The 16,301-nt window shown below is 37.2% G+C and overlaps 1 protein-coding gene across 23 annotated transcripts in view; it reads left to right on the plus strand.

The window, feature by feature from the left end:
* LMO7 (LIM domain 7) overlaps positions 1–16,301 on the plus strand; it is a 183,875-nt gene that overhangs the window by 113,518 nt on the left and 54,056 nt on the right. For all 23 annotated transcript variants that reach the window (XM_038408614.2, XM_038408633.2, XM_043504618.1 and 20 more), the window contains 3 exons: positions 14,044–14,074; positions 14,750–14,863; positions 15,193–15,391. In XM_038408614.2, the coding sequence (XP_038264542.1) occupies positions 14,044–14,074; positions 14,750–14,863; positions 15,193–15,391 (344 nt within the window). The remainder of the gene's footprint in view (positions 1–14,043; positions 14,075–14,749; positions 14,864–15,192; positions 15,392–16,301) is intronic.

The raw sequence follows: 16,301 nt of genomic DNA on the forward strand, positions 1-16,301 counted from the left end.
TAATCTCCTTTGTTCTCTAAGGCACCATATATTCCTTGCAGACTCCCAATAATATCACACTGAACAGATGGTTTGTTATATCATGAGGTGAAAATGATAAAGGATGATGCTTGCATGATATATATACTGCAATCTGGGCAATCCTTTGTTGAGAATATGGAAAATAACAATAATCAATAAAACTGGTAAATCATGCTAATTTCTCTCATTAATATAAGCTATGTTGATAATGGTTATATCATTTCTTGACATATAAAACAATTGCTGAATAACCTCTAGAACTTTAATTTCTATATGTTTTCATAACTTTTTACCATAAGCCTGCATTTCAATATATTATTTTTAAAATACACTACGGGACCCAGCTTGGTGACATTTTAGAGTTGACTAGCCATTGTACTAACAAGTGAGGAGCACACTGGCAGGAGCATGGGATAGATAAATAAATAGGTTTGGTGTGTCATGGACCAGCTCTCCACCCATTCATTGTCATGAAACAGGAAAAGGAGGATGTATTAGGCAAGTATTTAATATATTTTTAGCATTTAATTCATTTTAGCAGCTTGTAATAAGGAGATCCAACACATTTATGATGGTCAGTACTTTTTACAACAGTCTATGGACCACTGTCTGAGAACCTCTAGTAACTATTTTCCTTCTCTAACTGCTGTGATTGTATGTGGTAACTGTAAATCAGCTGTATTAAGAATACAGCATTTCTTCCTAATGAATATGTGGAGAGAACCTGGTTAATGCTTGTATATGTAAATTAAGATTAATCTACCAAGATGACAGTTCTTGTATGTTTGCTTTTCTTCCCAAGTTCTCTGCATCCATGTCATGGCACCAAGAACTTCCCATACCATTCTTTCCTCATTCACTTTATGCCCTTCATCCTTTTGGCCAAGGAGCATATGGTTTCTAGCTGGAGCCAGACAATCTTATTCCTTAATATCTTTAGAGGTTGAAATTGAGTGATACCATAAAATTAAAATCCTTTGGGCTGATTGAATTTCCTCTCTGTAGCACTTCTAGCCCACTGGATAAGAGAACAGGGCTAGAATTTAGCCCAGGTCTACCACAATGCAGAGTCATCCCTGGGCAAGTAGGTCTCTGAGCTGGCCCTCCCTGTGTTTATTTCCAGAAATGTAATTTTGTTTTAGATACCCTTAGAACCACAGTTGTAAGTCTAATAAGAGGAAAACCGTGGATTAGTTTTCTTAGACTGGATGTATTTTCAGGCTTATGATCTGATCTCAGATTAGAAGTTTTAAATGACTTTGGATGATAAGAACTTGGCTGTTACTTCCATTATGGGATCAGAGAGTATTGGCCCAGTACATATGGGTGATAAACCATTAATTACTGATGGACTAAAAGTGGTAAATGATAGGATGCCAGAGAGCTTGTGCCACCCAAACACTTAAATAGGAAACAAGGCTGAATTTAACTGCATGTGACACTAATCATTGACTATCCTGAGCTCACCCTGACCCTTTGTAATTCGTGAATGGCAGATTTAGTTTGCTCTTCTTTTGATTTTATTTAATTTAGTAATTTCCCATAAATGACACAATTCACAATTTTCTAAGGAAGCCCTGAATCTTTCTAGGCTCATAGTCCCAGATGAGAGAGCCTTGGGATGCTTCTGGCTCTTAGCTGGGTCAAAAGAAACTCTGTCTTGCAAGTAGAAATGTTGCTTGTATGTTGTTGGAAGAAAGCTTTGTACCTCCTCTCCACTCCCACTTTGCTTGCATGGGCTAAGGACTTGTGTATATGTGAAAGTTAGTAAGTGACAAGCTAGGGTGCGACTTTAAAGCTACTTTCTACTCCACATTAACTCCCTGTGTGGACACTTTTTGCACACTGAGTGACCTCAGGTGGTTTAGTTTAAACTTCCAAAATGCATTAAGTTAATGTGCATAAAGGCACATAGTGTGGAGTAGCTAGTGTGCACCAACATGTTTTCCCAGGGTAGGGAAGCCCTAAGTCTCACCCAGCCTCTGGCTGCAAAGGACAAAGCCACTAAAGAAGCTTGGCTTTTGGGAAGGTCAGCATACGCTTTCCTTACATATGTGTTTTTGCTTCAGTGAGCTTGCAAGACATATACTTACTTTGGCTAGACTTTGATAAAAGCTTGCAGATGACCAATTGTAGCTTCGGTGTAAAGTGTGAATGCCTACAGTACCTTTTTTCCGTAGTATGAAAGCTTCCTAACTTAGGTTTCAGAGTAGCAGCCGTGTTAGTCTGTATTCGCAAAAAGAAAAGGAGTACTTGTGGCACCTTAGAGACTAACAAATTTTGACAGAAGGTCTGTTTTGTGCTCCTATTGAAGTCAATGGGAGTTTTGCTCTTGACTTCTGTTTCAAACAGGGGCAGGACCTTGTGTTCCATTTCTTTTGTGGGTCAAGTAGGAATAGCCTGTTAAAGCTTTTTTTAGTGGTGTCTTAATTATGATGTTAGGTTTTTTCTCAGTCATCACTTTTGGTACAAATTATTTTTCACAAGTACCAATGAAAATAAGGGTGTGAGATCATCCATATTTATTTGGCTGGGTCTCTTTGCCCATTAACAATTTTTGTTACTTCCATTTTACAGAGGATACTCTCCATGTGACTAATAGCACATTTTGATTTCAGTTGTTTGGGGTGCTGAGAATACAAATAGTTTTGCTTCATATAACTCTAACTTCGAAGGTACATGGCCAGACTAGTCCCCCTCCCCCGCACTCCACCCCAAGCACACCAATGAATTTTATCCATTCTCTCACTCATTCAATAGAGTAGCATTCATTTTTCCAACGTTGAGAACTTGGACAGAAAACCTGCTCTTCAAATTTTAACATTAGGAGCAAATGTTTAAAAATACCCTTTATCTGATTGGCTGTCTTAAGTCAAACATAAGTGCTTCCATGTACCATAAAGCACTTTAGATTATCCATTTCACTGGAGAGCTGTTCTATTTCCAGCAGGAAAAGAGTAACTTTCTCAGACAATGACCAATTAAATTTAGTAATGGTTCAAATGTTAGAGAACTGACTGAAAACTACAGAAAATTCAGCTCAGGTTGCTCACTCCTTTAGTTTGCTCCATTACACATAGATGATGCAAGGGCTGAGATCAGCATGTGATATTTGCAGCAAATGTGGAAAATATTTGCTTATTTTAGCTTGTTCTTTTCTAAGCAAAATGAGGCAAGATAATTGTTCTCTGCCTTTTTGCAGGGGGATTATAATTCATAGTTTTTGTTTGTGCAATAGTTTGTTTAGATTATGATTTCTACATGAACCACTTCAGAGAAACAACTTCTGTCCAAAAAGGAAGTTGAATCCAGAAGGCAAGTCCAATGAAAATCTGAATTGTGGAATGTCTGATTCTGGCTCAAGTCTCTGCCCATAAATAAAGAGGCAAACAAGGAAAACCTAAAGCAATATGAAACTTGAATACTTTCCTTGTGGTCCGTTACTTTATGCCTCACTCTGTGCACGTGTGATCGAAACCAAATTATTTGAGTCTTTTTTTAGCTTCTGGAGACAAGGTTTAATTTGAGCTTGCCTTTACTTTTATTACTCTGACCTTTTTCCCACTTGCTCTCTTTTTCTTTGCATATATGATAATATATAGTGGTTGCTAGAGTAACTCAAATAAACATGAGGAAAATAAGGGAAAATTTGAAAAAGGAACTATAAAATTGTTAATATTTTGCCAAAATATTACATGTCAATTTTGGAGACTAAATTCAACAACTGAAATGTGAAACAGAAGGATTTAACCCTGACATAAAGATAAATCTCAACACAACCTTAACTATGGTGGTGTTTTTGATGCCTCCATATCATATTGTCATGACATTTGTGGAAAAAATTATTTACTTACCATCCTTGACTTTTGTCACCTGCATTCTGTCCTTTCTTTGAATAAACCAGATCAACTTCCAAGATTCTTGTTCTGTCAAGAACTTTCCCACAGCTGTCATCATTTCCAAAGAACCTATCACAAAAATGTATTTCTTTATGTGGCAACAGACTAGATTTCAGTAACATCAGGACCTGAAAATTACATTGTCCCATTTCTGGGACTCTTACATTGAGTCTTTGACCAATGATGCCTATTCAATCCAGTATTTCATGCACCATCAGGTGCTGGAAATAAATATTTTCTTCCCTGGAGAGTTGGGAATCTTGGTTTTCCAATAGTATAAAACATTCATAGTTAGCCAAGAAAACAATCTCCACTGAGTGTTTAAACTACTGTGCTGTCTCTACATAAATCCATAACTATCCAGCAGTGAAGCAAAGAACAGTTCACACTTAGCAACATTCAGTATTGCTATAGTCCTATGTGCAATAATAGTTAATACAAGTTACCATCACCTGCCACTTTTACCCAGAGATACCTACAGAAATAAAATATAGCAGAAATTGTCAATCCAAATAAGCAACCGAATGCTTATAACTTACTTTAGAACAGTTTTTCAAGTCATAAGCAGTAACTTTTCTTCAGTGAGGGCTTAACACTAAAAGTTTGAAACCTTAATCAGCTATTTTGGTTGTGTACAAAGATATTAATAATTTAATGAATATATTCCTTCACCCTGCTTTCCTACCACCAAAGTAACAATTAACAAATCTACATCTGGGTAGAGACCAAGCAGGGAGCCTCAACAGATAGATATATATTTTTTTCAGTCTAATCTGTCTAGGTTCTGATATTGTTCAGATACCACTGTGACAAGCACAACTTTTAGTGGATGTAATGAAAGAATTTAGATGGATGAAAGGAAAGTGAAGTTGAAATTTTAATTCTAGTATCCACCCCATTCAAGTGAATTTTTTCACGCTGCAAATATTTCAATCAAAATCGAAGAGCAGAAATTAAATTAAAAGTACAGCACTTGTGTTTTCATGGTTCAGAAGAAATGTTAAACTTAATATAATGGCAACAAAACAATGCCAGCTGGCAGAGAAATTGAATATTGGGATTGTTTTGACACATTCTTCCTGCAAGTTACCATGGTTACTCTAATTTAGACAAAGTAAATGCTGTTTTTTTTCTTACTCATAGTGATATTTTTATGATATATTGTGTTGAACTTCTGCCATACTTCTGTGCTAATTCACAACTATACCTTTATGGGTTGTGCCTATAGTCAATAATCACAGTATTTGATTTAACATTAATTTGATATTTATAGTTTTTGAAGAGGTCCCATAAATAAGTTTACAGTCTAATTTGGGAGGAAAACTAAGCACTGTAATTTAGATAGGTGCACTGCCTTGTGTGGATATCTACAAAACCTGCAGATGACCAACTTTTTTTTTTTTATGTCAATAGTAAATTATATGGTCTAGCCGGAAAATATAGCTGAGAAAATAAATACAAGGAAAGTAAGCATGGGTGGAGATTAGTGGAAAACCATAAGGATCTGTATTGACTTTGAGGAAGGAATATGCAATGTGGTTATATAATTTGAAAATCACTAATGAAGCAAAAGGCAGTCAAAACAAAAGACAAAGGAAATAAAATTTAGGTTAACTTAAGATGCTTGGGAAGACTGGGTTTATACAATTTAATACAGAGAAATGTAAACAATCGGAGGAAGGCCAAAAGGGGAAAAAAGTTCTTAAATAATACCCTACAAATACTTTGGAGCAATGTTTTGAAGATCTATGAAATAACAGGATGTACCAATAATGGTATGAAATGTAAAAAATGATTTTATTGGAGCTAGTTGTTAAAACATTAAATGTGATTTAAAAATTACTTGTTTATAATAATTTTGACCAACTCTGTGTTATCACTGAGTAGACAACTAGTGAATAGTATGCGCTAACATGAACTTCAGATATGTCCCATAAAGTTAAACTGTTTATCCAAAATTTTGAGAGCTCTTTATCATCCATGCAAGCCTGAGTCATCTTTTAACTTGCTATCTTTAGGAGGAGGCATTTCTTGTGAAAGTAGGGTGTTGTACTGGTGCTGTTGGCCAGAATGACTGGCATGTGGCTGACTGCAACAAAGAACCTGGTAGTTACTTTATTCAACTTTTTTTTCTGATTCTACTTGACATACATACTAGGTCTCATGGTTTCAGAGTAGCAGCCGTGTTAGTCTGTATTCGGAAAAAGAAAAGGAGTACTTGTGGCACCTTAGAGACTAACAAATTTATTTGAGCATAAGCTTTCGTGAGCTACAGCTCACTTCATCGGATGCATTTGGTGGAAAAATGCATCCGATGAAGTGAGCTGTAGCTCACGAAAGCTTATGCTCAAATTTTAGTCTCTAAGGTGCCACAAGTACTCCTTTTCTTTTTAGGTCTTATGGGTTTCCAGAAGTTGATGTTAATAGGTACTGTGCTCACAGAGCAGAGAGAAAAAGGACATGTGATTTTGTGTATTTCTATTACATTCACAACATCTTTAAGTGTGTCAGAAAGGAAAAATTAGACAAAAATCAAAGCAGAGATGTAGATGAGCATCAGTTAGGGTTGTGTGAAATACGTGAACATTTTCACAGTATTATTTATCCACTTGTTTCATGTGGTTTTCATACAGTGGTTTCCTTGTCACTGAATTTGCGGGAGGGGGGGTGTGCTGCTGAAACTTTTCATAGTGCTGTCAGTCACCAGCCACCAAAACATCATCAAAACTTTGTAGGCCTAAAATTAGGTGCTTTAGCTTTTTGGAGGTAACTGTTCTACATAAGCTTGCAGATGTTACCTCATAATGTCTCCACATATTTTCAGGATCTGATTAAACAGGCAGAGCAGAGGGAATGCACAGCTTAACTACCCAGGCAAATCTGTTTGGTTCACTCAGCTGAGAAGCTGTGTTTTTCTGTAGGGGTCTCAAGGTCTGGATAATTAAGAAAAATATATAGATTAGAGCCAGGCAGTGGTATTGCATTAACCACCAATATAACTTACATTCTAGCATGCTTTAAAATACCTTTAAAATGTTTTTTTTTTTATGAAATTACAAACCCTATCAATCGGTTGTCCTACTAGTTGTGGTTTTAGGTTTGTGACCTATAGGGACTTGTTTTACCAGGGATCCTGACCTCACTCAATTTGTCAGCCAGAATGTCTAGTCTCTGGCCATAGTCCTGTTTTGTTGGTACTGTTGTACTATATAGCATCATAGATATGCCTGGCACTTCGCAATATAAAGGTGGATTTCTTTCCCCATAGAACTCATGATCTAAATTAAGATGTGAACAAACTAGAGGGGATGACTACACAGGGAGGGGTAGGAAAGGAGAAGCACGAGGAAGTGGATAAAATGACTGTGCCGTCCCTTCCCAGATTTAATGCATGTATCTAGAAATAACTCTGTTCACTTTGATAAGGGATGTAAGAAAATGCACAGGCATAATGGATGGGATCTGCAAGGGTGTTCCAGTCTTAGGAGACAGCATGAAAGGTCATAGCAGTGAGGTGGGCAATAGGAAGAGCACACACAGACTTTAAATCTGCATCAGTCTTTTAATTTCCTGGCTGCCCCGCCTCACTTTGGAAATTCTCCTCACCATCAACTAGCTTTCCAGCACTGTGGCTGCTCGATCATCAGAGGCAATAGAGCTTCATGAGTAGGTTGATGAGGGATGGTTGTCACAGTCTGAGGAGGCTGCAAGGGCACAAAGGTGTGGGGAATGTAGTCATAAATGGAGTGGGTGTTTGAAGGGGAGACTCCTTAAACATTACTTTACAGGTGGCCTGATATGCCGTTACATACATAGCATGGAGTCCAGTGGGCACATTATTCTCCAAGTTGAAACATATTTGTGGGTTTTTTATATGTAAAGAATGACCAAATCTGCAAGTTAGGCTTGAGCTCAAATTAAGGTTGGGTATTGGTTGTAATCACAGGCTAATGTTTACACTGAGCTGAGCTCTGAAATGAGGCTGCTTAGAGCTGAATATCCAGATTATGAAAAAATCAGCTGCTGGAAGTGTCCTTGTATTTCTGTAACCATGCAATTGTGCCATCTTCCCTTGAAACTCTTCTGTTCTTAGCAACATGTGGGAGTTCAGTGAAATCTGATTAGTCAGAATATTATTAGCAATTGAGTAGGTGTCCAAGGAGGTTAAAATTTAGCATGAGTGTACTGCCATTTGGGCAGAGAGGCTGAACAACTCACTTGTGCAGCATACCCCTGAGTGGGTGGAGAAACCTTCAGATGTTTTAACATCCTCCTCATAAGTGTAAGTTGAGTCTGTCCTCTGTTTAAATCCGTTTGGTTCGTCCCAACACAGTTGGGGGCCTGTGCATTCTGCAATACAGCAGACGTCTAGTCTGCAGCCTGCATCTATGAAATGAAAAGCCCCTGATGATACAATGTGGAAAAGGAGAATAATATGATTTCTGTCTTTATGATAAATTGCATAGTGACAATATTTTAGAGTTTGGGGGGACTGAGTAGAAGAGAGGTTTGGCAGCTGTCAGGAGGGGTTCAGGGTATTTGTCGCTGGGGCATGGGCTAAGCAACAGGCCTGGGGCATTTGTCAGTGGTGAAAGGAGTAATAGTATCTTTTCCACTAATGGTGTTTTCCAAACCTCCTTCTGTTAGGTGATTCAAACTGCTCCCTTCTCCTAATCCATGTTCATTTGGCTCCCTCAACAGTATCTTCCTTATAGGAGATCTGATGTGGATCTAGTAGTCTTGTTTCTGACAAAGGCGTGCACCTTAATTTAGCATTGGAACTTGCTCAGCCTGAGAATGAGTAGAATGCCCTTCCTAGAACTGTCTTGGCTCATTAAGACAGATCATTGTACTCCTGTATAGTGTCACTAATAGAGTACAGGTCATTGCTTTCCCGGCTGTGTCAGGTAATGAGAAATGCTCTCAATGCCAGATGGAACAAGGGAAGATTTTACATATAGTCACACACATTACACGTTCGGAGGCAAATTCAGCAGCCTTGGATAATTGCAGAATGCACTGGCCTAGAGCAGAAGTCTATCAATGCATGGATTTATATACCCAGCAGGTCAGGAAAAGAAAAATAGCCATCTATATTTTGAGAGCTACAACTGAATTTTTAAAAAAAATCTTAATAAAGATGGATTTTTCCCCTGATTCAGATATAACAGATAAGCTTTTTTTTAAAGAACTATGAATAAGATTTCTACATTTGTAACTAAAAATAGAGTAAATTAGAAAGTATTTTAATGCCTTAGTGGATGCCATGAAATCAGCAGCAGTAGTATTTCCCTGACCTGAGGGCTCTTTGTTTTGAGTTTCATGTCACTTGTTGCTGGGGAGTGTCAAATTAGCCATAAACTCATGTATTTGTGGTACCTATAGTTTAGTGTGTGTATTATCAGGAGAAAGAGAAGGAAAGTAAGTGTTGACATCAAAACAGACCAGAGTTTTTCTTAAAACCTTAGTAAGTACTCAAATTAAATGTTCAGAAGAAATCAATTTTAAATATAGCGGTTACAATTCTTTCTTCAGATGTGTAACTGTAAGGAGAACCTCATGAGATACAGTAATTTTTTTTTAAATAACTATTTTTTTCATAGAATCTTCAGAGCTTTATCAATTAGTGCTATTTGCTATTAAAATGTTTGGGAACAGGGAGGAAGTAATGTTTGACAATGACATTAGGCAGCCTTATAAATTGAAACTTCAATAATTTACATTAGCAAAATGATATTGTTAGTGACTTGGCTGGCTTATAGCAAGTCATAGTAATGCGTATTTTTCCCAGCATGACTGTTACAAATATCTCATAGCTGTAGCCTTGGGTTGTGTCGTGTTCTTAGTGAGCAAAGGAGCAGCCTAGTTACAAATTTAAATGTAATAGAATTTGTTTGCATTGATTAAGAAATTGTGAACTCTGTTTGCTTCAGCAATTAATTTACCACTTAAATTCCTTGGCTTGCCTACAGGAGACAAGTGTTTGTTAAATCAGGGCTGCATATGTACTTGGATACTCTATCCTCACATTCAAGAGGAGATTATAATTATCCAAGAATGTTAAGTGATTCAAAAGCTACATAGTCAAAATCATTGTACTATCTTTTTTTCTGTTTCCATCAAACACAGTATAGGAGAATGGAAAGTTAAGGAAAACTTGTTCAGAATTAAATTGTGGCTAACCCTTATGGAGCTGCATGGAAGAGTAGAGGTGAACCTTAATTGGCTGCTTTAGAGCTACCAAGAGCTAAGTTCAAAGAACAGAGGCTGCATGTCAGATAGGAACAAGTGGGTGGAGAGTAGGTGGAGCTATTCTGTCCCATGCACTGGCTACAAAGCTGGCCAGCCATCTGGGGCTATGAGGCTGAGAAGTGTGGCACCCCAAAAAGGATGTCACAAATTCCTTCTTCTGGCCAAAGTGTTACAGTGAATTCTAGGAGATACTGTGCCTAAGACCTCATACACTCCACCCTAACTCAGGTCTATACTAAAGGCAAAATCCAGCCTTTGATGATTAACACAGTATTACACTAACATTTCAATAGGAGTGCTTTATTAAAGAGAACTAAATTTAATGTTAACTTGAGGTGTGCTGCTATTTATTCCACACTTTCATTAATAACAACTGAATTAAAATTTCACACTGGTATAATTTGATACAGACCTGGAAAAAACACCAGCGCTCTTAGTAGTTTTTCCACAGTTCACAATGAGTTCCTACCAAATGGCTATAATCTTTTCCATCAGTATGTTTAAATGAAATGTATCAAGTATAAAGTTGTTTGTGGATTTTATACTTTGGTCATGAGTTTGGCTAATATGTTCATGTAGGAGGTTCTTTAATAGTTCAAATGATAACAAGTGCCTTTTGGAGTGGGTATATCTGAGTTACATTCCTGTTGCACCTGTCAGGTAGAATAACCATTGAGTAGCAACTCTTAGGTGACAAGTTCTTAGCAAGTTCTTGGGTGACAATTGACTGGTTACATTGTTAATTCCATTCAGTAACATGATGATATTGGTGCTTTTACCAGGATTTCATTAGGCTGCTTTAATAGTTTACATTTTACTAAAATTCAAGGTTTTGTATACCTATTTTTATTATTATTGTTACTCTAGCATTGATAGAGGCACTTTGAACAATTTCTCTTTGTAAACATATACACCATATTGCTGGAAAATTCCTTCAGGACTTGGATACTTGCTTTGGCATGTTAGGATGTTGGCAGGTTGTGGCAAGCGAGGTTGTTAGCCATTTTAAAAAGAAGTAAAGTTTTTGCTAGTTGTCCATAATATTGCTGTACTGTGAAAAATACAAATATGAAGTACCACCTGCACCGGACAATTTACAATACAGAAGAGAGAACATAGAAAGATGAGACACACTGGAAGAACCAGAAACAGTCTAGGTAGCTAATTAAAAAGAATCTTTAATTTCTCATAGGTTTTATTTCTGGACTTTGCATCTTTGGGTGGTATTTAAATGAGAAAGCGGCTATCATACTGGGGCTGAGAGATTATTTTCCCTGCCTTCCTGCTGCATCCATTGTAACAGGCTGCTCAAAAGCACCAGTTGATAGTAATTCAAATTAGAGGAAGCAGAGCAGTGATGTAAGTGCCAGCATAGAGTGATAGAAAACCTACTGGATAGGTCTGAGCAACTCTTGACTTTCCTATTTAACTACAGCAGCAAATCTAAGGCAATTTCACCTCATTAAACTAAAGTTTTCTGGGAATTTTCATGCGTTTTCTTCTGGCATAAGATAAATTCATTGGCTTTTTAGGTGTAAAAGGAGATCTCCAGAATTTGTATTGCTTTAAGTATTATAGTTAACCTACACAGGTATTATATAATGGTTATTAAAACATCCCAAAGTAGTGGAATGTCTTCCTATTTCAAAATAATTGGCCTGAAGCAATCCACCAAAACAAACAAAAACTGGAAGTAAACACTATAATAATTCATTGAAAAGCCTGACTGAAAAAAAACCATCTGTGACTTGAGTCCCAGAAATAGGCTGTAGCACACGATAAGGGGTAGGGCCTTCAACTGTACACCTGGCTGCCAATCCCAGAAAACAAAACTTCAGCTTTTATCAGGCAGGACAACAGAATTAGCTCCAATAGTTGCAATGAGAAAAAGAGGCAATGGCATCTTAATAAACAGTTCTTAGATCTTATAAAGTTGAGCATAGGAATTATATGCTCATAGTGGCTCACCATACTCAAAGTGGGTTTTCATATTCTCTGCTTTATCAGAAATTTCTGAAGGCTTATCAGGACACCTTCCTGTTTCTAAGTGGAGCACATTAGCCATCCACCCTGATTTTTCCAGAGCACAAATACTGTAGTGAAGTCTATATCTTGGCATAAAGATTGTATAGCCCTTGTCAAATATAAGTGGAGAACATGCATTGTAAGGCCCCACTTTGAGTGAAGCAGCAAAGGGGACCCCAAGAGTATAAAACATACTAAAAATATACTGCATCTCCATCTGAAATTGCAAACAAAATTGAGATATCTTAGACAAAGCCTCTGTGGTCATGGTATATATTGGTACCAGTAATACAGGAAGGTGTGAACGGTCCTGGATGCTAAATTTAGATTACTCTCAAAAAGGCTTAAATTAGTGTTCCTAGGGTAGCTTTTTGTTTGAATTGGCTTGGTTCTGCTTGTAGGACCATCAAGATGGGGACCTTGGGGAATGGATGTGTGAATGGGTGGATGTTTTAAATTTATTAGGCATGTGGAATGTTTTAGGGAAGGAGCATTTTTGTACAGAAGCGAAAAATTCCACCTGAATCAAGGTGGAACCAACTGGTTGGTTGGTACAAAATCAGTAAGATTTGGGGAGACCATATAAACAAGTCCTGACAAAAAGCAGACATGGCAAGGAACACTTAGGTCAAAATATCTGTTAAGGTTGTCAGTGATGCAAAGTTATGTATATATGTGTAAAGGACAGGAGAGAGATTACAGTTGAACTAGATGAGGATAGAAGCCTCCCTCGAGCCAAGAAGAAAAGGGGGAAAATCCCAGTCTCTGGCCAACAGTTACATTAGATAGGATAAAATGTTTTCATAAGGAGATATAAGCCCTCATAGTCCCTGACTGAAGGGATTTTTGGAAGAAATTTCCCCTATAAATAGATTACTTCATAGTTGTCCACTATAGGATTTCTTCCTCATCTCAAGTATCTGTTACTGAAACTATATGATCTTCTGTGGAGTCTTGGAGAGCATCCCAGAGGAAGAGAAGTTTCTCCTAATTTTCCTCCTAAAATTTTTATTGGAGGAGCAGAACCCTTGAAAATACACCTTGATTCACACACCAAAGCTCTACAAGCAAGCCGATTTTAAAAACCGGTTCACTAGTTTCAGAATAGCAGCCGTGTTAGTCTGTATTCGCAAAAAGAACAGGAGTACTTGTGGCACCTTAGAGACTAACAAATTTATTTGAGCATAAGCTTTCACTAGTATTACTGCTTGTACTCTTCAAATGCATTCTCTAAAATATGGACTTCTCCATATGTTTCCAGTTTGTTGCTCAAGTTTCTGAAAAATTCTTTCTTAGCAGAAACTTGCTACGCATCATTACGGCTCAGAGGCAAATATTTTGGAAAATATACTCCAAAAATACCTTAAGGTTACAATCTGTTACAATCTGCAGATGGAACCAGAGAGACCTGTAGATTTTACAGATTAACGGAGTTTATCTCCAGGAGCATTAGGCTGTTTGCCACTTTAGCTAAACATTTCAGTTTTACAGCAAAAGTTTTATAATACAAAACCATTCAGATTTTTGCTTTGGTTTGGTTTTCCCCTAAAGTCAGAAATACCTATTATAATGAAGGACATGTTCTTTTACAGAGAGTGGTCTAAAACCTCAGACCACTCTGTTTCTGCCTTCAGCTTTGTTCTTGTATGTAGTGGCTGAAGTAGTAAATAATTATGCCTGTAATGTTTTGGTTTTTTTAAAGAATCAAATCTATCCAGATTTCATGGCAACTTCTAACTGGGCTTAAGAAACAATAGCTCTGACTTTTAATGACTACATTATTTCAGGTTAAAATTGTATTGCGTGTTCTAGTCAGAAATACTGAACTTTTTTTTCTCCTTTACAGGCAAGAAGAGACCGATAGAAGACTCAAAAATGTAAGACATGTTTACCTTAATGCTTTCTGAAATGATTTCACACTTACTCTAGTTTACTCTTTCAAAAACTTCTCTAGTAATGCTGTTGTTATTCTTAGCTTAGTCTTCAGCTGTTCATGTGTCTGGTGTAGATTAATTCTACCTTACTGTTTCAGAGTAGCAACCGTGTTAGTCTGTATTCGCAAAAAGAAAAGGAGTACTTGTGGCACCTTAGAGACTAACAACTTTATTAGAGCATAAGCTTTCGTGAGCTACAGCTCACTTCATCGGATGCATCTCCCCTCTGTTTTTTCCACCAAATGCATCCGATGAAGTGAGCTGTAGCTCACGAAAGCTTATGCTCTAATAAATTTGTTAGTCTCTAAGGTGCCACAAGTCCTCCTTTTCTTTCTACCTTACTGTGTGTCTCTTCCTGGTTTACTTTACTAAAAAATTAATTAGAAACAGTAATAATTAAATAGTCTCTCACTGACACGCATCTGTATGGAGCACTATGGTAACTGTTCAGCTGATTTTGATTGAGACAGCCTGGCAAATATGTACAAAAAAGGGATTTTACACTTCATTATGGAAAACCTGAAAACAACTACAGCAGTTTGTGTTCAAACATTTCTGCACTAGCATGCTGTTTAATAGTTAACTAATGAACTTCTCAATTTGTCTTTTTGGTTTTAGGTTTTGATTACATTATACTGGCTGGGGAGGAAAGCAAAAAACAACCCTGGTTACAATGGTCCATACCTTAACCTTAAAGCATTTGAGAAATTACTAGGACAAGCTCTGACCAGGGTAAGAAATCCAGCTAGAATAGTAATTGCTATGTACTTTTGTAAGGCTTAGTAGTAAATGTATGCTGCATAGTTTGCCATATGCTGTGCATTAGAGATGTCAACTCCAAACATCTCTTTGGGGTTTAATTATATTTTTCTTGTAGAAAGACAGCAGATATTTCTCCTCACATTTTTTTTCTAATGTGCTTAAGAAACTTCAAGCATATTTGGGTTCTTCCACTACCAGTTAAATAGTGTGTGTAACATGCACTATGTAAAATACTACCTGCTTCTTAAATTGCTGAAAAAAATAACTGCTCAAAACAAAAAAACAACTTATTCCTTTAGGCCCTCGAAGAATCCAGCAGTCTGAAAAGCAGTGGCAGGGATAGCGGGTACGGTGATATTTGGTACATTGACCGTGGAGAAGCATTTTCACCTTCCACTAGCCATAAAAGAGACGATTCTTTCGATAGCCTGGACTCCTTTGGTTCAAGATCCTCCACAAGCTTTTCATCAGATATAACCTTGAAGGGTGGCAGTGAAGGTATTTTTGCTTATTAGGGTTCTCTGTTAATTTATGGATTGTCGGAGACAGACTGGGGAAGAAAGTGTATGGATCTAATATTGCAGCTGCTCAACATGTTAAATTCCCACTGATTTCAAAGGCAGCTCCAAGTCAGATGCTGCTGCAGTAGCACTGGGTGCCATATCAGGATGTTTTTGCATGAAAAGTTATTGACTAGCTAGCAGCTGGCTGAAAACAAATAATCTAGTCACACAAATGTGTCTGCAGTTGGACTGTTTGGGACTTTTGCCCCACTGTCCTCTCTTGCTCGTTTTTAAATTGTGGGGAGGGTTTGGCTGCTGACCACTTGCCTATCACCAGGGTTTTCTCCTATCCCATACTGCTTTGCTGGGAAGTGGGATTGATCTTTCTGTTGAACTGCATGACTAATAGTGCTTGCAAAAATTTTTGATTTGAAACTTTTTGATCAATAATAAATTTTCATGGAAAATTTTTTAATTTTTTCCAAAAACTTTCAACATCATAACCAAAACTGAAAAATAAAAAATCTTCTATTTATTTTAATTAATACACACCTAACATTTTTCCACCAGCACTAATGATGGTTTTCAGATTTTAGAATCTCCACAGGTGTGTCTAGTTTCAAAGGAGATGCTACATGAGATTGTTTTCTGTGAAGAACTGGAATGCCTATAACTTGTTTAAAAAAATCCCAAACAACTAAAGGTGTAAAATGTGGATTATTCTACATATTAAGTTAAGGCTATTCTTCTGTGTATTCACTGTTCCAATCGCTAGAGCACTGGACACTACCACTGATTTGTTGTTTAATTCTTGGCAAGTCACTTCACTTTTCTGGGCTTGTGGCCCCATTTAGAAAATGGGGATAGAAATGCTTTGTAAAGCACCTTTCTAAAGCACGTGGAGA

This window comes from Dermochelys coriacea, chromosome 1 (genome assembly GCF_009764565.3).
Source record: "Dermochelys coriacea isolate rDerCor1 chromosome 1, rDerCor1.pri.v4, whole genome shotgun sequence".
In the NCBI taxonomy this organism is placed as follows: Eukaryota; Metazoa; Chordata; order Testudines; family Dermochelyidae; genus Dermochelys; species Dermochelys coriacea.